Source organism: Salmo salar, chromosome ssa19 (assembly GCF_905237065.1).
Source record: "Salmo salar chromosome ssa19, Ssal_v3.1, whole genome shotgun sequence".
NCBI lineage: Eukaryota > Metazoa > Chordata > Actinopteri > Salmoniformes > Salmonidae > Salmo > Salmo salar.
Window position 1 is genome coordinate 57,736,054 of NC_059460.1, and position 22,376 is coordinate 57,758,429.

The 22,376-nt window shown below is 42.1% G+C and overlaps 3 protein-coding genes across 3 annotated transcripts in view; 2 read left to right on the forward strand and 1 right to left on the reverse strand.

The window, feature by feature from the left end:
• Positions 1-8,285, forward strand: part of ift140 (intraflagellar transport 140 homolog (Chlamydomonas)) — a 62,478-nt gene extending 54,193 nt beyond the window's left edge. The window contains exons 20-30 of the mRNA XM_014158888.2: positions 172-362; positions 2,148-2,243; positions 2,415-2,547; positions 2,721-2,864; positions 3,110-3,238; positions 3,483-3,665; positions 5,373-5,579; positions 6,012-6,224; positions 6,505-6,671; positions 6,898-7,039; positions 7,243-8,285. Coding sequence (XP_014014363.1) covers positions 172-362; positions 2,148-2,243; positions 2,415-2,547; positions 2,721-2,864; positions 3,110-3,238; positions 3,483-3,665; positions 5,373-5,579; positions 6,012-6,224; positions 6,505-6,671; positions 6,898-7,039; positions 7,243-7,455 — 1,818 coding nt within the window. The 3' untranslated portion in view covers positions 7,456-8,285. The remainder of the gene's footprint in view (positions 1-171; positions 363-2,147; positions 2,244-2,414; positions 2,548-2,720; positions 2,865-3,109; positions 3,239-3,482; positions 3,666-5,372; positions 5,580-6,011; positions 6,225-6,504; positions 6,672-6,897; positions 7,040-7,242) is intronic.
• Positions 8,286-8,454: 169 nt separating this feature from the next.
• On the reverse strand, positions 8,455-9,085 carry LOC106579207 (dynein light chain Tctex-type protein 2-like). Its single transcript, XM_014158893.2, has one exon. It carries the CDS (start codon positions 8,960-8,962, stop codon positions 8,456-8,458), a length of 507 nt encoding a protein of 168 aa, XP_014014368.1. The 5' UTR covers positions 8,963-9,085; the 3' UTR covers position 8,455.
• A 13-nt stretch (positions 9,086-9,098) lies between these two features.
• ccdc78 (coiled-coil domain containing 78) lies at positions 9,099-20,680 on the forward strand. The gene is made up of 14 exons (XM_014158890.2): positions 9,099-9,434; positions 9,636-9,767; positions 9,890-9,976; positions 10,142-10,513; positions 10,683-10,733; positions 11,404-11,492; positions 11,800-11,878; positions 12,026-12,151; positions 12,395-12,600; positions 18,123-18,297; positions 18,547-18,590; positions 18,677-18,758; positions 18,928-19,028; positions 19,281-20,680. Exons 1-14 carry the CDS (start codon positions 9,363-9,365, stop codon positions 19,420-19,422), a joined length of 1,758 nt encoding a protein of 585 aa, XP_014014365.1. The 5' UTR covers positions 9,099-9,362; the 3' UTR covers positions 19,423-20,680.
• Positions 20,681-22,376: the final 1,696 nt, after the last annotated feature.

Consider the following 22,376-nt stretch of genomic DNA (forward strand, 5'->3'; position numbering starts at 1 on the left):
TAGTAAGTACGTGCTATTATGGAGTACTTACCACTTTTGTGTCATTAGTAGTATATCTGTCCATACCAACACACTACATGTGTACTGTATGTAAAGTCATCATTACAGAAGAACTTCTTACTCAGGGATAATTCCCCTAATCTTAAGTGTTTATTTTCCATTGGTCCACAGGAGGATGCAGAGAAGCTGTATAAGTGCTGCGGGCGCTTCGACCTCCTGAACAAGTTCTACCAGGCATCAGGCCAGTGGCAGCAGGCCGTGGAGACAGCAGAAACCCACGACCGTATCCACCTCAGGACCACTTACTACAGCTATGCCAAATACCTGGAGGCCATCGGAGACAAGAGCATGGCCCTCGTGTTGTAAGAGCCAGCTTAGCACTGATGCTGTAACTGTTAACATTTTATATGTTCGCATTTAATTTGACACTTAGCATTTGAACCAAGCAGCAAATCAGTACTGGTTCTACAGTGCATTCACATTTTCACCTGAACCTTGCAAATACAGCCTATTGTTGTACTAGATATACAGGGCATTCAGAAAGTATTCAGACCCCTTGCCTTTTTCCACATTTTATTACATTACAGCCTTATTCTAAAATGTATTTCCCCAAAAATGTAATCAATCTACACAAAATACCCCATAATGACAAAGCGAAAACAGGTTTTTAGAAATGTTGGCAAGTGTATTAAAAATGAAAACAGAAATAACTTATTTAGTTAAGTATTCAGACCCTTTGCCATGAGACTCGAAATTGAGCTCAGCTGCATCCCTGTTTCCATTGATCATCCTGGAGATGTTTCTGAAACTTGATTGGATTCCATCTGTTGTAAATTCAAATGATTGGACATGATTTGGAAAGGCACACACCTGTCTATATACGGTCTCAGTTGACAATGCAAGTCAAAGCAAAAACTAAGCCATGAGGTCGAAGGAATTGTCCATAGAGCTCCGAGACAGGATTGTGTCAAGGTACAGATCTGGGGAAGGGTACCAAAACATTTCTGCAGTTTTGAAGGTCCCCAAGAACACAGTGGCCTCCATCATTCTTAAATGGAAAAAGTTTGGATCCACCAAGACTCTTCTTAGAGCTGGCTGCCCGACTAAACTGAGCAATCGGAGGAGAAGGGCCATGGTCAGGGTGACCAAGAATCTGATGCTCACTCTGACAGAGCTCCAGAGTTCCTCTGTGGAGATGGGAGAACCTTCCAGAAGAACAACCATCTCTGCAGCACTCCACCAATCAGGCCTTTATGGTATAGTGGCCAGACGGAAGCCACTCCTCAGTAAAAGGCACATGACAGCCTGCTTGGAGTTTGCCAAAAGGCACCTAAAGACTCTCAGACCATGAGAAACAAGATTCGCTGAATACCTGAATACCAAGCATCACATCTTGAGGAAACCTGGCACCATCCCTACGGTGAAGCATGGTAGCAGCATCATGCTGTGAGGATGTTTTTCAGTGGCAGGGACTGGGAGACTAATCAGGATCGAGGGAAAGATGAACGGAGCAAAGTACAGATAGATCCTTGATGAACACCTGCTCAAGAGTGCTCAGGACCTCAGACTGGGGTGAAGGTTCACCTTCCAACAGGACAACAACCCTAAGCACACAGCCAAGACAACGCAGGAGTGGCTTTGGGTAAAGTCTCTGAATGTCCTTGAGTGGCCCAGCCAGAGCCCGGACTTGAACCCAATCAAACATCTCTGGAGAGACCTGAAAATAGCTGTGCAGGGATGCTCCCCGTCCAACCTGACAGAGCTTGAGAGGATCTGCAGAGAATAATGGGAGAAACTCCCCAAATACAGGTGTGCCAAGCTTATAGCATCATACCCAAGAAGACTCAAGGCTGTAATCACTGCCAAAGGTGCTTCAACAAAGTACTGAGTAAGGGGCTGAATAATTATGTACATTTTATATTTCGGTTTCTATTTGTAATAAATGTCCTATCATTTCTAAAAACATGTTTATGCTTTGTCATTATGGGGTATTGTGTGTAGATTGATGAGCGAAAAAATCTATTGAATCCATTCTAGAATAAGGCTGTAACGTAACAAAATGTGGAAAAAGTCAAAGGGTCTGAATACTTTCCGAATACACTGTACCCTCAACTGTGTACTTCCTCACAGTTCTCTGTCTGTTTTAGCTTTGAGAAGTCTGACACCCACCGGTTCGAGGTACCCAGGATGCTTCTAGATGATGCACTGTCTCTGGAGATTTACGTCAACAAAATGAAGGACAAGTAAGTCTGGGAATGGTGGAGATAGTTTTATTCTGTCCTCAGTGCAGACTCTCTATTTAATACTGATTTTAGACTTTTAATGATTTTAAAGTGTATTCCGTTTTTTTTAAAGTATAAATACAGACATATGAACATTGTTGAGTATTTGACATGCAGTTTTCTCTGACCCAGAAACATCTATAAGTGGTGGGCTCAGTATCTGGAGAGCCAGTCAGACATGGAATCAGCACTACGCTACTATGAGTACGCACAGGACTTCCTCTCTCTGGTCCGCGTGCACTGCTACCTGGGGAACATTCAGAAGGTAACACACATTTGTACCAGGGGGGAACTTTTATGACATAGCACACATTTGTGGCAATTCAATGTTTTGAGAAGGCAACTGTTTCTACTCATAAGGATTGTTAAATACCTAAATATGAAAACACAACCTAGCCGTGAGGTAAATATCCAATGAGAATACTATATATTTCATAGGCGTCGGAGATAGCCAATGAGACGGGGAACCGTGCTGCCTCGTACCACCTAGCCCGGCAGTATGAGAGTCAGGAGGAGATCAAACAGTCTGTCCACTTCTACACACGTGCTCAGGCCTACAACAACGCCATCCGCCTCTGCAAGGTAACAAATGGACCTCAATCACAATTTAGACTTTCTCCATTCACCTGTGTCCCACTGGCCATAGCAATAAATGAATTACCTACCTAAATGTAATTATTATATGAAAGATTTATTACAGGCTGACTATATTGTTTCTTATTTATTTCAGAACGCTGTTTGCATTATTGAGGCTACGGATGCGGTTCTAATCCAGTGCTGTATTGTCCGTGGGCCACTGGATGACTTGTGTTGTGTTTTGTGTTCAGGAGAATGGTCTGGATGACCAGCTGATGAACCTGGCCCTCCTCAGTAACCCAGAGGACATGATGGAGGCTGCCTGTTATTACGAGGAGAAGGGTTCTCATATGGACCGTGCTGTCATGCTCTACCACAAGGTTAGTATTTTACCTCGGACCTCCCTGTTCTTCCCCCTGGCTTTATATACATACAGTAGGAGGTTGTGCATTCTAAATTGTGCCACAAGGGGGCATTAGCTCACTGATATTTGTATAGGAAGGCATTGGCATCCAAGTCCATTGATGCTACAGTATGCCCACAAACCCACACACTTGCACACATGATAATACTGTCTCTGATATTTCTCTCACACATGGATCTCTGTCTCTCTATTTTTCTCAGGCTGGTCATTTCTCCAAGGCTCTGGAGGTGGCCTTTGCTACAGAACAGTTCTCTGCACTGCAACTCATAGCAGAGGACCTGGATGAGACATCTGACCCGGCCCTACTGGCCCGCTGCTCTGACTTCTTCATCAAACACGGCCAGTATGAGAAGGCTGTGGAGCTGCTTGTGGCCGCCAAGAAGGTACTTTACCCCTGCCTTGTATGTCTTATAAACCGCGCTCGGGTCGTTCCACTAATTCGGGGCCTTTTGAGAAGTGTAACTTGGTCCAAAAAAAAGTTAGATTTCTCTTAATATTTACATTCATGTCATGAAGAGCATATGTTCAACTAATTCAAATTAAAAAATACATCTCGCGAGGTTAAATGAAAGGATGACTATAGTAATAAGTGCCTATTAAGTGCCAAATAAAGTAACAGGGTTGACAATTTTTTCTTAAATAAGCCATAAATCCCCTGAGCCAGGTGGAATGGATATTTGTTGTATGCAACAGGGAGTGGCACATTTCACAAAAAATGAAATTCTTAAAACATTTTTAGCCTGTCTATCTATGGGTAACAGGGTTGCCATGTTACGCTCGACCCGCTCAGTTTTCCACCATAAAAGAGCAGAACCAGCTCACCTTCTTTTACTCTATGATTTTACTATTGGATGTAGAATGTTTCTTTAAAAATATATATATTTAAAAAGGAATAGTTTCACCACATTAAAATGAGAGTTCAGTTTACGTAACAGGGTTGACCTTAAAATGGGGGACAGATGTAAATTAATCACTAATCACAGGAAATAAATAATCTTCAGAAATGACTGTCAAAGCAACAAAATAACTAGGGCTTTACAATGACGGTGAAACTTGGAGAAATGGAGGGATTAAGTGGGTAAAAACTTCCTAGAAGTGACACACAGGAAAAACAAAATGCTGAATTTTGGCATTTTAGCAAGGCTTTAGTCATATAAAAAATTTGATTTGTTGAATACTCCATGTGGTCTATATTAAAGGGCACTTCATTTAATATAACAGGCAAATTCAATATTGGTGTACAATTTCTGCTTAACACCCTAAAGTCGATTGATGCACCGGTGCGTCAATCTAAGTAGCATAAAAAATCCCCATTTAGAATCCGTCAGTTTAAGCTATAGATATGTTTTTTTGCATTGTATGCGTCTCAATCCACCGCATCCGCCGATGTCGCACTTCCACAACATTTTAGTCAACTGCGGTGAAAGGTGGCAGAGCTAGATCAGTGTTTGTCAGACCATGAGACATCCCGAAAATCGGTCTTCTCACAAAAACGTCTGTAGCGTCTGAACAGTTTGACCTATAAAGTATTATGGAAAGGGGAGACTCTCACAAGCACGATGGTACTCTCTGTTTTTGTTCTACGACCCCCACAAGTGTTAGGGGACTCGTCTGAATGTAAATGGTACCGGTTTTAAGAAATGAATGGAAGTATAAAGGTCGTTTTGTGCCTATAAATATTATATACATATATATATTTTATTTATATATATATTTCTTGAGCTTTCTTATATCGCCTATAAATAGGACAAACACTTCAAAACCTTGTTTTATGTTTTTTTTTGCCATTTATGGATGTGTTATTCAATGTGTTTCTCTGGGCTAAAGGCAAAATTATATATTTTATCAAATAATAAAGAACACCAAAAAAATTATACCAGAAGGGGTACTAAAATTCCAAATCAAATCGTAAATTATCCATAGTATGACCATCTTAAAACAATTCCATATGTCAGCTTGGAACACCCCCCGCTCACATATCATGCACATAACTGGTGTGTGTGTGTTGTAAGTGTGCGCGAACTTATGCCATCATTGCTCATGATGAGTACATGTCTTTTGTCTATAAATGTGTGTGTGTTCAACCCCAGTACCACGAGGCCCTGCAGCTGTGTCTGGACCAGAGCCTGACCATCACTGAGGACCTGGCTGAGAGTATGACCGTGACCAAGGAGTCCAAAGACCTCTCAGAGGAGGCCCGCAAGGAGCTGCTGGAGAGAATAGCTGACTGCTGCATGCGCCAGGGCAACTACCACCTAGCCACCAAGAAATACACACAGGCTGGCAACAAGCTAAAAGTGAAGAGACTGGGGTCTGGGGTGCATCTCAGTAGTCTGAAGTGGCATCTCTATTTCCTCCTCTTGTTTTTCTTCATTTCCTCTATCCTTCATCTGCTGTGATCTGAGAAATCTGATTTAAGCAACTGAGATGCACCCCACTTATACACATACTATTAAATAGTACTCCTTAAGACACCATTATCATAGTAACTTGTAGTTATATAGATTTATGTTATCCAAGAAACATGAGCTCCGTCATTTTCAGTATTGTATTTTCTGCTTTACCTTTGTCTTTAGGCAGGTGTGGATGTTAGTTACAAGCATTAAATACAATGTTACACTATAATTGTCGCTTAAGTTTGGTCCATGTCTGTTGATGCAGTACTTAAACTCCCTTGTTGCGGCTATTTTAAAAAGTGACTCCAAACACATCTCCCTTCTGTTTCACAGGCCATGCGGGCGCTCCTGAAGTCAGGGGACACAGAGAAGATAGTGTTCTTCGCTGGAGTGTCACGTCAGAAGGAGATCTACATCATGGCCGCCAACTACTTGCAGTCTCTGGACTGGCGGAAAGATCCGGAAATCATGAAGAACATTATTAGCTTCTACACCAAAGGCAGGGCACTGGACCTGCTAGCTGGCTTCTATGAAGCTTGTGCCCAGGTAGGGAACTACTCCATAATATTGAAAGTTCTTGAAAAGGTCCTACATGTTTATTAGTTTTAACTTCAGTCTGGTAATATATTATGTATTGGCCATATATTACAATGACAATTTCTAGTACAGTTATTCCAACGTTTGTTATATGAGTATTTATAAACTAGTAACATTATGCATGGATATTCCGGTAATGCTAACAGATTCATAACTTTGTCTCATAAGCCTAATCTCTAATGTACTTCAATATTGAGGGTGAATGTGTGAATCTGTTTACCTCTGTTAGGTGGAGATAGATGATTACCAGAACTATGAGAAGGCGCTGGGTGCTCTGACGGAGGCCTATAAGTGCCTTTCTAAAGCTAAGGGCCGCAGCCCAGACGAACACGAGGCTCGCATGGCTGAGCTGCAGCACAAGATCACTCTGGTCAAGAGGTTCGTCCAGGCACGCAGGTAAGAACACTGCACTCTCTCTCTTTCTCTCTATTTCTGTCTCTCTCTCTCTTTCTGTTTGACTTTCTTTTAGTCATATATATAAGGCTCTTTAATATAAATGCCATGATCCTCTGATTTAGGTTTGTCTTGAAACAAGTAGACTAGTTACGGAGAGGATATTTTGTGGAGCTCACTGAAGGAGATTTGATGTGTGATCCTGTCTGTCCATCCCCTGTCCCTGTAGGTTGTATGAGGATGACCCAGGTGAGGCGGTGCGGCTGTGCGAGGCCCTGCTAGAAGAGCCAGACCTGGACCCTGCTGTCAGGATAGGAGATGCATACGGCTTCCTGGTGGAGCATCACTGTCAGCAGGGCAGCTTCCAGGTGGTGAGTGTCTAGTGATACTAGTGTACACCATCATCATCCTGAACATCAACATTTTCAGCCTCATTTTCATCTTGATCTTGCTTGTCGTCATTACCATTGTCGTCACTGTCATCATGAATTCATGTAGCTGGATACAATATTTATAGACCTATACATACAGCAGTGAGCATCCTAATTCTCAGTCCATATTCTCGGCTCGGCAGGCCTACCGCAAGCTGGAGGATCTGCAGAAGCTGCTGCCCTCTCTGAACATCAGCTACTACGTGAGCCAGGGCAGCCTGGATGCCCTGCAGAGGGCAGTGGGTTTACCCCTGGGCCGGGGGCAGCTCTCAGGCAGGGGAGACCGACGCGACAGCGGGGGAGAGGAGGACGAGGTGGAGGAGGACGAAGCCCTGGTGTCCCACCAAGGGGACTGAGGGCTGGGACACAACCCTGGTCTTGTGGGGCAAGAGGGTGTGCACAGTTTTGTTGTAGCCTAACTCTGTCTAACCTGATTCAGCTAATCACGGTCTTGATGAGCAGTTGATTAGTTGAATCAGAGTCCTAGGCTGGGACAAAAGCCTGCATATACTGCAGCCCTGCAAAAACAGGAATAAAGAACGCCTCACTAAAGCCACAGAGACTTCTAAATTAGGACTAGAGAGACAAGGTGGCCTGATTCTATTGCCATTTCATACAGGGTTAATAACCTAACACGTTACACCCTTCAAGAGGATGGATAGTATACTCAGTGCAGAGTATGTTACACCCGATGGATCACTCAGACTAATTACACTTTTTATGAGTATATTTATGGTAGATGAAATTCAAAATATATTTACCATACAAATAGTTGGATTTCAGATATTTTTTACACTAATAAGCCTCTACTTCCATTTGACAGAAAGGAAAAATACATTGCTATACCTTGCACAGCTATACAATATTTGTTCTGCTGATGCCGTTAAACTTTTTTGCCTTATGCAGAATGTTCTCTTTCAATGCAAAATAAAGCCGCCTTTGGATCTGAAAGTTGTGTGCATCTTGGACCTAAACCGTCCTGAAATTGAAACACCAATGTTTTCTTTACCTGAAATGCATTTTGTATTTGTGGTCAGAGTTTGTACATTTAAACTGAATGTGGTTTGTGTCGTGTGTATTGATAGTGTTTTGTACATTTCTGTGCGTTAAATTGAAATCTTTGAGATATTTTGTAAAGTAATCTGTACAGTATTTTACAATTTTTAAATAAAATGTTTATACCTTTCTTGTGTGATGCCAACAAACCCACATACACACGTCAGAAACACACAGATGGTCACTGATACTGTTGTTTTATTTTGTCTACAAAAAAAATGTATTCACAAAAACTTGACATCTCATTCATGTATTGGCAGGTAGAGATAAATTGCTATCTGCCTTTCACATTGCCCATTGTCACTCGAAATAAATGGCAAAAACCATGCCAACAGCGAAAATGTGTCTGTTCTCAAAGTTGAGAGTCAGAAAGTTGTCCTTTTCATCATCCCACAGGGTACGGCTTGCAATCTTCACTGTCTGGCCATTCTTGTCGCCGACGACCACCTTGACCACGTATCTGTAGCGGTCGAACACTTGCTCTTTGCAGAACGCCAGGATATCTGCAGCCACTTTATCAGCCACATCTCGACAGTTGTGGTCGTAGGCCAGCTCACCGAATGCTTGGTTCATCAACTCCTCGCCTTTCTTCTGAATCAAATGGGGAAGAAACTTCTGCTTTGGTCCCAACCTGTAGGTGTTGGCAAGTTTCCCTTTGAACCCTGATTTCCAAACTGAAGACCCTCGTTTCACAGGGTGGGTGTCGTCGTCGTCATGCATTTCAATGTCCATGGTTGACCCTCGGGGCCTGTCAGTATGGCTATCTTTGCGAATCCCCTTCATAATGCTACCCCGACGCTCAGACATTTCTGGAAAACTTTTGGAAGTTAAAAACAAGTGTATTTTCAAGGACAGGTAAACAATTCAGGTTGAGCGGTGAGATGTGAAATTTTGAATCAGCTGTTCCAACTGTAATTGCGCAACTCGAGCGCGGTGTCGTGAGACCCGGCTCGTGCTCAGACTTTCTCAGAAGGCTGTGAGCTTGAACTATTTGAGACAAAATTAAAACATCTAAAACATTAACAAATACATACGATCCATTACATTTCATAAATATAGCTCCTATTCGTCGAAAAACAGTTTTTAATTTGGTCTATTTTGGCCAGGGGCAAGTTTAGGGTCCATAGCAACAATCAATGTTGTAGATACAAGAAACTTTCTCCTAACTCAGGAACTTGGGATAATTACTTTGTTTGGCATTAGAAACATGGACTTAAGGGACAACCGTTCGTCTTTAAATGAACTACAGGACAAAATTCGTTGTTTGACAGATGAAAATGTAAGTTATTTACTTTGACAATCATTTTAAACTGTCCTATTTTGGTCAAACTTTAAACATGAACTTTCAAGGTTACCCTTATAGTTGCATCAAGCTTTAATATCTTCAGTAGGCCTATGGCTTGTGTTCCTGAAAAATGTATAAAACAAAGTCTTCATTGTTTAAAAAAAATTATATATATATATTATACAACCAATGTAGGTCCAGCTCCGTGACAAAAATGAAAGCCACTTTACCAAACTGAGCTACCTTGAGAGCAGGTTGGGCTATCTTGCAGGCTCCAAGACTGACCTCTCTTCCAAACTGGTCTCAAGCGAAGAGGAGAAACTGAAGGTAGGATATATGAGACTACATTGTATTTGGATATCTATCAATCACTTATGTAGGATGTAGACAGACCTCTTGTCTTTTTGTTAACTGAAATATTTAGCCTTTTATATCCCTTTATCCGTCAGATATCCAGGGAGCTTGTCGAGCTACATATACAGACCAACAAAGTGAGAGAGCAGTATGAAAAGGACATTTTTGACCTGAAAATAAAGGTGATGCTCAAATTAATATGTATTACATAGTCATTGCAGACCTCTGGGCCCTACTTTACCCACCTGGGCCCTACATAGTCATTACTCACCTTAATAGAAATGATCCCAACCCTGATGCACAGATAGTACTCTAGTATCTCACCCACCTCACCCTTCCCTCCTCAGATCCTATCCCAGGAAGGGGTGGTGGTGGAGTTGGAGATGGAGAGGGACAGGCTCTGCAGGGAGCTCCAGTCTGTCACCGCCCGCCTACAGGTGGCAGAGAGGACAGGAAGTGACCTCACAGAGGAATACGTGACCCTGAAGAGGAACTACCTGGCTCTGACTGAGGCCCACGATAGGGAGGTGGTCCAGAATGATGAGCTGAGCGCTGAGCTGCTTGGGCTGGCCCAGGCTCGTGATGCCCTCTTCAGGCAGACAGAGGAACAGCAGCAGCGTGTTAGGGCCTCTACAGAGGGTGGTGTCTATGGGCAGACTGCTCAGGAGCTGGACAGGGTACGGGCGCTGGTCAGCCGTATGTCTCACAATAGAATAATGGTGAGAGGGAGCTTTGGTTCATTTCCACAATGACAATTACCACTCACAGAAATTTGTCAAAATACATTTCCTATAAGGCACAACAAAAATAATCTAATAACTTCTGGTCTAATACCAATGTGGCTATATAACTTCCTCATTGCTCAAACTTGTTCTTCTCTTATTACAGCCAGAGGACCTGGCTATGTTGGACCAAGAACGTACATCTATGGAGAAGAGTGTGAGTATATCTCTGAACACAACAAGTCATGTATGAATGTCAGTAATACTTTGAACCTAATAGCTATGGAACTGAGTGCAAGTATGTTATTATGTAAGTGAAAACGGAATAGTGCCTAACAGTTTCACATCTGGTCAGTTTATCATAAATAGTCAACAGAGCCATAATATATAGAGAGTCTGGCCCGGTTTTAAAACAGCTGCCATGTTAGTGCCTTTATTCTCGAAATGTTGATGTAACAATGCGAAAGCGCCTCTGACAATCCCTATGAAATGACCAGCTGTAAACAAGCAAAACAGAGCAGCGAATTGAACAGACGTTTTTATTGATTAGCATTTGGAATAATGTGTATCTAAGTCTGTACTGTGTTGTGGTGTCAACAGATCTGCTTTCACTGGACATCTTCATAGGTTTCGAAAACTATCAAAAATTAACAACACAACACAGAAGCGTCAATGATCACTTAGCAACAGCTATGGCGGAGAAAGTGTCACTCTCGGAACATTGACAGAAACCGCATTGGCCCAACTCTCTATATATTGTGGCAGATGGCAGGGAGAGGTGAGGGGAGTGGTGATTGTGAGGAGATATCTTGCAGCCCGCTGGCTCCACCCTGGCTCCACCCCCGAGTCAATATTCACATCCTTTTTTTTTTCGATGTTTGACATAGCTGCTTGGGAACCAGGATGTGATCAAAGACATGCTGGAGCAGATGAAGAAGAGCTATGAAGAGCAGCAGCACAGACTGGGGGAGAAAGTGTGAGTAGAGAGACACTAGTCTAGTCTCACATGTCTTTACATCAAAGCCCTGGACCTGCAATAGCCTCTCTGGCTACTATAAACAGTAGTGATTGAGGAAACAAGGCATCTTGTCATTATCCTTCATTTTTCAGTCATCAACTGGTCTAACTTGTCTCAGGTTGTTCACGTTAGCCACTGTAGCCCACGTCTGCTTTGTGGTCTTCTGTTTGATTTCTGTTTCACTGTGGTCGACGCTACAATTTGGGAATCTTTTTTGTGATGTGGTCTCTGACATGTTTTTACTTCTCCTATGATGGGTCTTCAGGGTGGCGATGGGCAAGGAGCAACAAGAGAACAAGAGATCCATCCGCGATACCCAGCAGAAACTAGCCGAACAGAGTGCGGTACGAAAGAGCGCATCACATGTGTCTGGTCTACCCAAATGATCATTTTATACCATAATTGTCTTTGGATTTGCTATCAATCCGAATATGCAACTTGATGGCCTGTAAAAATGTGAATTTATTTTGTGTGTGTGTGTTCCTATTCAGGCCATGTTGAGCTCTCAGAGCCAGCTGAAGGAGGTGGAGGAAGAGAACTCTAAGCTACAAATGCAGGTGAAGGAACTGAATGAGGAGTACCGTGCCAGACTGGGGCGCTACCTACAGGACCTAGCTGTGAGTACACACTAAGACATATGCATGCACACAGGTAGGCTACACATACATTATGCACAGTCAAACAGATGCCGGGATTCGCAGCCTAGACATATACAGACAGAAAGATCCCCATTTTCCTACCCCACGTCCTTCCTAACCCACTACCACTAGTCCCCAACTCCTACCACACCACAGTTATCAAAGTGAACCCACACCACCCATACTGTGGAATCTATTTTGGTCTTTGCCTCTTGTCTCCAGGAGTATGTGGATGGTCTGGCGGAGGGGAGGGGGGTGAAGGGCCCCCCAGAGAGGGTGAAGATGAGGGGCTTCGTGGACAGCATGCTCCAAGAGGTGCGCTCCTCCTACAGGGCTAGAGAGGAGCAGCTAGCCTCTGCCGCACGCTCCTACAAGAAGAGACTGCAGAGGCTCACTAAGAGCCACCAAGCCCTGCTTATTGCATACAGGTTAGCCCCTCTCATGCCCTCCATGTTGTATTTCTGTGATTTACTCAATGTGTATACCACATGGATGGTCCTGTCATCCTTGGTTAGGTTTGTGTGCGTTATTAGGAAACTTGACCCCCAACCCATCTCTCCGTAGTCGTTCTCTATTGGCCGAGGCTGCGTGACCGGATCTAACCACCCTGTTCCACTCCCGCCCCCCAGGACGCCTCTTCCCCAGAGCTAAACAACCCTATCACGTTCTGTGCATGTTTTTTTTTTAATGCACACATTTCTAAAAAGCTGAAACAAAGCCCTGCGGCGATTTGAACGAGCATCCCCCCCCCAAAATTGTTTTTTTGCGTGTGTAGCTACAACCTTCTCTGTCTGTTGTTTGATTTGATTTATTAGGATCCCCATTAGCCGACGCCAATGGTGACAGCTAGTCTTACTGGGGTCCGACACATAACGAAAAATACGTTACAGACAAAAGACTTTACAATTGACATACATTTGAACATGTACTGTGTGTGTCTGTGTGTGTGTGTATGTGTGTGTGTGTATATCTATCAGTTACACATACGTCAGTACATACACACAACAAGTAGGCCACATGGGGGAGAAGCGTTGTTGTTTTGACCATGACAGTTTACAATCTAAGGTAACACCAAGTAATTTAGTCTCCTCAACTTGTTCAACAGCCACACCATTCATTACCAGATTCAGACGAATATATTATTAAAAGTCACCTCGTCCGAGAGAGATTTACATGGTTATCCAAACGTCATGCCAGAGAAAGCCTACACAAAACACAGCCCTTATTTTTTGTGTTTTTTAATTCCCTTATGGGAAAAACTTATGTGAAAAAAATGATTGGAACCATTTCCCTGTTTGACAGCTAGGTTTTATGGGTATTATGACACCTCCACTGTGGGGCTCTATGGGTAAAAATAGAAAAGAATAAAGGGCTTAGAGAAATGCCCTGCGGTACACCACACTTTAAATGTTTGACATTGGAGTTATGTTAGATAGATCTGAATCCATGATATGGCAGAGGTTGAAAAGCCAGAAAATTTATGTTTTCTCAACAACAGGATAATGGTCAATAATATCAAAGGCTGCACTGAAATCTAACAGTACAGCTACCACAATCTTCTTATTATCAATGTCTTTTAAACAATCAGTAATTTGTGTCAGTGCAGTACATGTTGAGTGCCTTTCTCTATAAGCATGCTGAAAGTCTGTTAATTTACAGAGAAATAGCATTGTATTTAGCATTGTATTTGGTCAAACACCATTTTTTCCAACAGTTTGCTAAGAGCTTGCAGCAAGCTGATAGGTCTGCTGTTAGAAGGCTGCTTTACCACTCTTGGGTAGCAGAATGACTTTGCCTTCCCTCCAGGCCTGAGGACAAAGACTTTCCTCTAGGCTCAGATTAAAGATGTGACAGATAGGAGTGGCTATAGTCAGCTACCATCCTCAGTAGCTTTCCATCTAAGTTGTCAATGCCAGGAGGTTTGTAATTTTTTTATTTAACCTTTATTTAACTAGGCAAGTCAGTTAAGAACAAATCATGTTTTACAATGACGGCCTAACAAAAGGCCTCCTGCGGGGATGGGGTCTGGGAATAAAAATAAATAAAATAAAAATATAGGACAAAACACACATCATGACATGAGAGACAACACTACATAAAGAGAGACCTAAGACGACAACACAGCATGGCAGCAACACATGACAACACAGCATGGTAGCAACACAACATGACAACAACATGGTAGAAGCACAACATGGTAGCAGAACAAAACAGGGTACAATCATTGTTGGGCACAGACAATAGCACAAAGGGCAAGAAGGTAGAGGCAACAATACATCAAGCAAAGCAGCCACAATTGTCAGTAAGAGTGTCCATGATTGAGTCTTTGAATGAAGAGTTTGAGATAAAACTGTCCAGTTTGAGTGTTTGTTGCAGCTCATTCCAGTCGCTAGCTGCAGCAAACTGAAAAGACGAGCGATCCAGGGATGTGTGTGCTTTGGGGACCTTTAACAGAATGTGACTGGCAGAATGGGTGTTGTATGTTGAGGATGAGAGCTGCAGTAGATATCTCAGATAGGGAGGAGTGAGGCCTAAGTGGGTTTTATAAATAAGCATCAACCAGTGGGTCTTGCGACGGGTATACAGAGATGACCAGTTTACAGAGGAGTATAGTGATGTGTCCTAAAAGGAGCATTGGTGGCAAATCTGATAGCCGAATGGTAAAGAATATCTAGCCGCTCGAGAGCACCCTTACTTGCCTATCTATAAATTACATCTCCATAATCTAGCATGGGTAGGATGGTCATCTGAATCAGGGTTAGTTTGGCAACTGGGGTGAAAGAGGAGCGATTATGATAGAGGAAACCAAGTCTAGATTTTACTCTAGCCTGCAGCTTTGATATGTGCTGAAAGGACAGTGCGCCGTCTAGCCATACTCCCAAGTACTTGTATGCGGTGTCTACCTCAAGCTCTAAACCCTCAGAGGTCGTAATCACACCTGTGGGGAGAGGGGCATTCTTCTTACCAAACCATGACCTTTGTTTTGGAGGTGTTCAGAACAAGGTCAAGGGCAGAGAAAGCTTGTTGGATACTAAGAAAGCTTTGTTGTAGAGCGTTTAACACACAACCGGGGAGGGGCCAGTTGAGTATAAGACTGTACCATCTGCATATAAATGGATGAGAGAGCTTCCTACTGCCTGAGCTATGTTGTTGATGTAAATTGAGAAGAGCGTGGGGCCTAGGATCGAGCCTTGGGGTACACCCTTGGTGACAGGCAGTGGCTGAGACAGCAGATTTTCTGACTTTATACACTGCACTCTTTGAGAGAGGTAGTTAGCAAACCAGGCCAAAGATCCCTCAGAGACACCACCACTCCTTAGCCAGCCCACAAGAATGAAATGGTCTACCGTATCAAAAGCTTTGGCCAAGTAAATAAAAATAGCAGCACAACATTGCTTAGAATCAAGGGCAACAGTGACATCATTGAGGAACTTTTAAGATTGCAGTGACACATCCATAACCTGAGCGGAAACCAGATTGCATACCAGAGAGAATACTATAGACATCAAGGAAGCCAGTCAGTTGATTGACAAGTTTTTCCAACACTTTTGATAAACAGGGCAAAATAGAAATAGGCCTATAACAGTTAGGATCAGCTTGGTCTCCCCCTTTAAATAAAGGACTAACCGTGGCTACCTTCCAAGCAATGGGAACCTCCCCAGAGAGGAGAGACAGGCTTGGCGATTTATAGTGGAAGAAACCTTAAAGAAGAAAGGGTCTAAACCATCTGACCCAGATGTTTTTTTGGGGGTCAAGTTTAAGTAGCTCCTTTAGCACCCCGGACTCAGTGTCCGCCTGCAGGGAGAAACTTTGTAGTGGGGCAGGGGAAAAAGAGGGAGGAGCATCGGGGCTAGTCGCATTAGAAGGTGTGGGAGATGAGGAAATGTTGGACGGGCACCCCTATGGTGGAACAAGCTTCCTCACGACGCCAGGACAGCGGAGTCAATCACCACCTTCCGGAGACACCTGAAACCCCACCTCTTTAAAAAGATTTAGATGCACTATTGTAAAGTGGTTGTTCCACTGGATATCATAAGGTGAATGCACCAATTTGTAAGTCGCTCTGGATAAGAGCGTCTGCTAAATGACTTAAATGTAAATGTAAATGCATGGCTGAGTCAAATAGGAATCCTGACTTAATGAAGTGTTGATTTAAAGAGCTTAGCCATGTGCTTCTTGTCAGTAACAACCACATTAAGGGACATGGGCATCTGTGAGGAGGAGGGTTTATTCTCCAGGTCTTTAACCGTTTTCCAGAACTTCTTGGGGTTAGACCCTCAGAGAGAGAACTGCTCCTTAAAGTAACTAACTTCATTGTTGGCATTTCCTGCCTAAGTTTTCCCACTTTGCCAATGAAGTAATCATTCAAATAATTGGCAACATCAAATGGTTTTGTGATGAATAAGCCATCTGATTCGATGAAAGATGGAATTGAATTTGTCTTTCTGACCATAATTTCATTTAAAGTACTCATGTTTTTTTCTCCATCATTCTTTATATCATTGATCTTGGCTTCATAATACATTTTCTTCTTCTTTTTGTTGAGTTTAGTCACATCATTTCTCAAATTGCAGTAAGTCAGATGTGCAGACAGACTTATTTGCCACTCCTTTTGCTCCATCTTTCAACCATACAGATTTTCATCAATCCATGGAGCATTAACAGTTCTAACAGTCAGTTTCTTACAGGTGCATGTTTATCAATAATTGGAAGAAGTAATTTCACAAATTCATCAAGTGCAGTGTCTGGTGCTCTTTATTAATCACAGAATAACAAATATTTTTTACATATTCTACATAAATATTTTGTTTGGTTTCTTATTCACTATTTTAGGCCAAGCTTTTGGCGCTTTGGCTTTCCTGGATATAGCCACTATATTGTGATCACTGCATCCAATGGGTGTCCAGTACAGCTTTAGTGTCCTCAATGGTACTCCCGCCAGCTTTGGTCTTTGTCAATGTAGCAACATAGGTTTCGTTGTTATTCCTCGCAGTTCCAGACAGGGCAGGTTGCAGGGAAGATAGGAAACAACAACAACAAACAGCAGGGATCCAGACAGCCACCAGCCCGGGACAATCAGAGGTCCCAGTCGGGCTGCGTTCAAGCCCTCAAGAAAACTCCACTAGCCTGATAGGTATCTAGCTAGCAACTAGATTAGCTGCTACGCCAAGCAGCTCCTCAGACCCGGTCTTGGTCGGCAGCATATCTGGACAGATAGATAGTAGTGGTCCCAGCAATTGATGCCAACTGCTTTGCGGCCACCAAACTCAAAAGGTAGATAGCTAGTAACTTTTTCAATAGACTTTCAAAACTTTCCAAAACAACAAAATGATCTCTCCCTCGTTCTGCGTTCAACAGAATGCTTGTGGACAGAGTGTATGGGTAAAGTTGTGAGACAACACATCCACCAGTGATAATAAAAAAGCATCATCTTAACTAAGAATATTGCAGTAGCACAAGCATAAGCTGGATGCAGACATAATGTTTTGCAATATCCTTATCCTAAATGTGAAACCAAACACATTTAGCCTATATGACAACATCACATGCAACATGTAGCCCCGCTCTGTCTACACATTGCAATGGGGCAAAATACCTGTTAATTCGCTTCTCAATGATCATGCAACACCCAAAAATTTGATATACAGCACATCATTGCAATTCGCCAGAGTAGCCTGTTTCACCTCTTGGCAGCCGAACTAGCACATGCGCAAAAGGTATGGTTGTTTAGCTATCGGAGGCGTCCAGAGAATCCGGTCAGACAGCCACTCCGTTCTCTATTACCTTGTCTTTCCCTTGACTTTCTATCTCCTCTATCATTTTTTCACACTATCACTCTTCATAAACTGGTCCCACTTCCGCAATCTAGAAACTAATAGCCAACAAATGACTATAACTTCACAATTCCAAACACCTTCAGCCAGCACTCTTTCCTCTGTATATGTGTCAGGGTGCAGAGGGAACAGGTCCTGTCCCAGCCAGAGAGTGGCTTGGACCCCGGCCCCCCTGAGGCCCACTTCAGCCTGGAGCCCAGTGAGCTGAGTGGAGAGACAGAAAGGGAGCTCCAGCTCCTACGCCAGGACAAGGCCAGGCTGGAGGGCCAGCTCCGAGAGGCTCAGAAGCCTGTAGTTATACAGACAAGACTAATTTTACACTGAGTATTCTAGACCATGTTTATTGTGTTTTGTCTGTGTTATCCAGTGTTTTGTCTGCATTTATTGTTTGTTTATTATGTGTTTACTCATTGTTTTTGTCTGTGTTTTGTCTTTTGTCACGTTCCTAAATATAGGGTTTGTTGCTGTTTCATTGTTGTTGTTGCTCAGTCAAATTTTGAAATGGCTCTTGATCATTCATTGATTTGTACCTTTTTTTAGGTGGCTGTCGTCACTAGACCTATTCAAACAGTCAACTTTCAGGAGTTAGTAATATCTTTCAAAATGACATAAAATAATAATCAAATGTATGAATGAAGTAGACCATCAATAATTCTCTAACCTTGTACAGTTCTGGAAAATCAGGGCAGATATCTGAAGAGGCCTGGACTGACATTAGGAAACAGCTACGGGAGATCACCAACTCTACTCAGGTAATAACATACCCCTCTACTTACACAAATCACAGATATGAGTCCACTGCTTAACCCTCCCATATTAACTTCTCTTCTAAGAATCAAATTGTTATAACTCTACAACAGAATTATCTGTTTCTATGACCTGAGTTAAGTTGAAATGGAAACATTCCTGTTGTCCAAACAGGAGGGCCATGAGAAGGAGCGTGCCCAGCTCATCACCAGGGCTACAGTTGCCGAGGAGCAGCTGTTAGAGCTGCAGGAGTATGTTGACAAGCACCTGGGCAGGTAACAACACCCATTTTTGGAGCTGTCTAGTTACTAAAAGGACATAGCAATTCATAGAGACTTGATGTCTGTATTGTCTATTCCGTTTTGATACTCAGATCTCATAGATGTACCTGACATATTCTCCCATAGCTACTGAGTTCATTAAGTGCACTACTTAACAAAGTGGCAGGGTACTGACATCTGGATTTAAGGATAGATTACTAGAGTCTGAGTAAAGGGTGTTTAGATGAGCATTGTCCCTCTCTACAGGTACAAGCAGGAGATCACACGGCTGCGTAGACTGCTGGGTCTGGAGACGGGGCTTGCCCACAGAGCTGAGGCTCCCAAACCCTGCCAATCCATCACTCGATCAGGAATCCAAGCTATGAAATATGATCTTCCACCCCCCTAAAAAACAAAACAACACATGAACCCTTTCTTTGGTATCTAACCGTATGAAATCTGTGCCAGTCAGAATATTCCTCAAAGAATAACATGATTGGCTACTATGACATAATAATGGACTCCATGGAAAGGCATTTGTTTCAGTATTGCATTTTATTATCATTTATAAAATAACAGTTCCTCACTTCATCAACATGACTGTAATATTGTATTTATCCTTTACAAACATCTCATACTCATTTAGGTTAGAGCTTAAAAATGTTTTTACTTTACTATTATATTGTAACATGACACAGTTGTTTTGCAAAGTAGAATAAATGTGTGAATGGATAAAATTGCCCACACCATAAGTTTGTCTATCTAGGCCTAGCAAGAATAATATCAGGAGTTGCGCAGTCCAAGAGTTGCAACTTGGTGGACAGCACTTGCAACTCTGCATTATTGACCTTGGATCAAAGATAGAAGGAATACATAGAAATGACCAGAAATAATGTTTTTGTCATAAAATAAAGATGTTTAAAAGGAAAATAAATAGATGTTGTTTGAGGAAAAGAGCGCTATAGAGGGAGCTATGGAGAGGAACTGATAGAATAGAGGAAATTCAGAGAATGGGAAGAGAGAAACAGGCAGGAGATGAGGGAGAACTATGAAGAAGAGGCCATAGTTGAAGCAGAGAGAATCCTGATGGTGGTTCTACCTGAGTTACAGAGGAACATCGTGATCTCAATGATAACGATGCAGAGGGAGTTCAGCAGACAGCTGGAAGAGAAGGCTTGAGGCAGAATTTTAAAGATCTCACTGAAATTCAATTATTTTCAGAAGAGGTCTGCATGTCCACTTTGATATTTAGCGTACACATACATGTTATTGGAGAGCAAGGAGGAGAAAGAGAGAGAGAACAAGGGGGGACAGGAGGAATAATTGGTTGGATGAGTAGACATGGTTGTGGGGTGAGAAAGCAGCCACACTTAGTGCTTGAAGTGGATTGAAATAGGAGCCAGTACTCATACTCTTTATATTTGGAGCCAATATAAACACCACTATAAGAGGTGCCAGTACTCAAGCAGTAGAACAACTGACCTGACACTTCTGTGAGACAGTTGAGAGAGAATGGGATAAAGACAAATAGATCTTAGTGGGAAATGCTAAGATGAGGTCTATATAACCTGTGTTAAAAGCAACTCATTCACATAGATTAAGGAGACCAAGATAAGATTATAGAGCTACTGTATGAGTGCTTATTGTTTCACTATAAATAAACTACACTAACGTTTTCTGCAACTTACTCTCTTTTCTGTGGCTCCAACATGCTCCAAACCTCCAACTGGTCTGCCATGTCTGTTACACTCTTACACATGGAGGCAGCATTAATTATGCAAATTGTCTGATAGTTAAGTAAAACAAATGTACAGTAACATTTTGTCAAGGTACTACATTGGTTAATTGTGAGGGCACAACACTCTTGTTACCCAGAGTAGAACATCTCTTGCTCTCCATTGTTGGGGAGATAGGGGGACAGGCAGTGCATCAGAAGCCACTGCATTCCTGTATCTGGGACAATTGTATCAATATTCTTGGTTTGATTGTGCTGCATGTTATAATGGATGACCTGCACACTTTAACACTGGTTATATAGACCTCATCTTAGCATGTAACAAATGTAACTATAATGAAACTAACTTTTAGAAATGTTTGTGAAATTTGTTTGTGGGTACCTGCAGTACCCTGGCAGACCCCTGGGTTCAGTGCATGTGATCCCTGGTTGAAGACTATTTCCTACCAATTATATGTATTTTGGTACACCTCCTCTAGTATAGAAAATGTTTTGGAAGCTATAGAAATGCATTTATTCATGTTGACATTCGTTTTGACACCTTAATGCATACTTTTAAATTATATTAAGTGAACTGAACATGAAAACAAAAGTGTTTTAGAGAGTACTAATGTTACAAACAGAGAAATACTTAAATACATGTTTTTAAGAAATACTTAAAAACATTTAATTAAAATACTGTAGAATTCCATTCATTCCTTTGGAGGACTGCTCCTTCTGGGGAGTTCCAAAATGGGGGCTGGTGACTTCAAAACTCATCATTGGCCATTATATAGCATCTTCAATCCAGGTTTTATACACATCATTCCAACATGCAGATAGTGGAAAGGTGGAGTTTACTGAAGTCACCTGTACTGTAAGTTCCAGTGTAAAGGTAAAAGTCTAGTTAATCAACACTGAAGGAGATCTATCACATGCATGCAGGTGCAGATGATCTATGAAAATGTTGTATGAATTTGATTATAAAAGGATTATAAGTGCGCAGTATGGTTTTCACAAACGGTGTGGTGACTTTCTGGATTTTAATCAACAATCTTTAAATTAGGTGGGAGACTATGGTGAAAAATTGCAAGATTATGTTATAATACTTTTATTGCATCAAATTGTTGTTTTATGCAACAGAATAGAGTATTCTTATAACTATTGTGTGTGTGTGTTCTACTGAGGATGGGCCTCTGGGAGATAACACTGACAGGAGATTCGTAAATCTATTATAACAATCTTGCAATTTTCCACCATAATCCCCCATTTTGAAAATCCTCTCAATTTAAAAGAAAATTACAAGATTCAAGGACATTCATTCACATGTAGAAAATGCATACATTCTACATAAACCAAGAAGCATAAAAGCAATAACTCATTGCATGGGTTACTTCACGTGACCGGCTGCTATAGCACTGGCTCAGCCTCCTTACAAGAAACTTAGCACTGTCTCCCATTTCAACCACCAATACATATTCTAGCTATTTGTCTGGGGAGGTTATGATACACAGTCACCTGCACGAACCCATGAAGAAAAACAAAAGATGCATACAGTTTATGAGATTCAAAGCTGTATCTTCATAGAGAGTGAAAAGCACATACGTAATGCATAGTGCAGTGAATGCAACAATGGAGTTTAATAAAAT

Coding starts and splice junctions, on each gene's coding strand:
- ccdc78 (XM_014158890.2), top strand. CDS start 9,363: ATGGACTTAAGGGACAACCGTTCGTCTTTAAATGAACTACAGGACAAA. Junction 11,879..12,025: donor AACTAGCCGAACAGAGTGCG/GTACGAAAGAGC, acceptor GTTCCTATTCAG/GCCATGTTGAGCTCTCAGAG. Junction 19,029..19,280: donor GTTGACAAGCACCTGGGCAG/GTAACAACACCC, acceptor CCCTCTCTACAG/GTACAAGCAGGAGATCACAC.
- LOC106579207 (XM_014158893.2), bottom strand. CDS start 8,962: ATGTCTGAGCGTCGGGGTAGCATTATGAAGGGGATTCGCAAAGATAGC.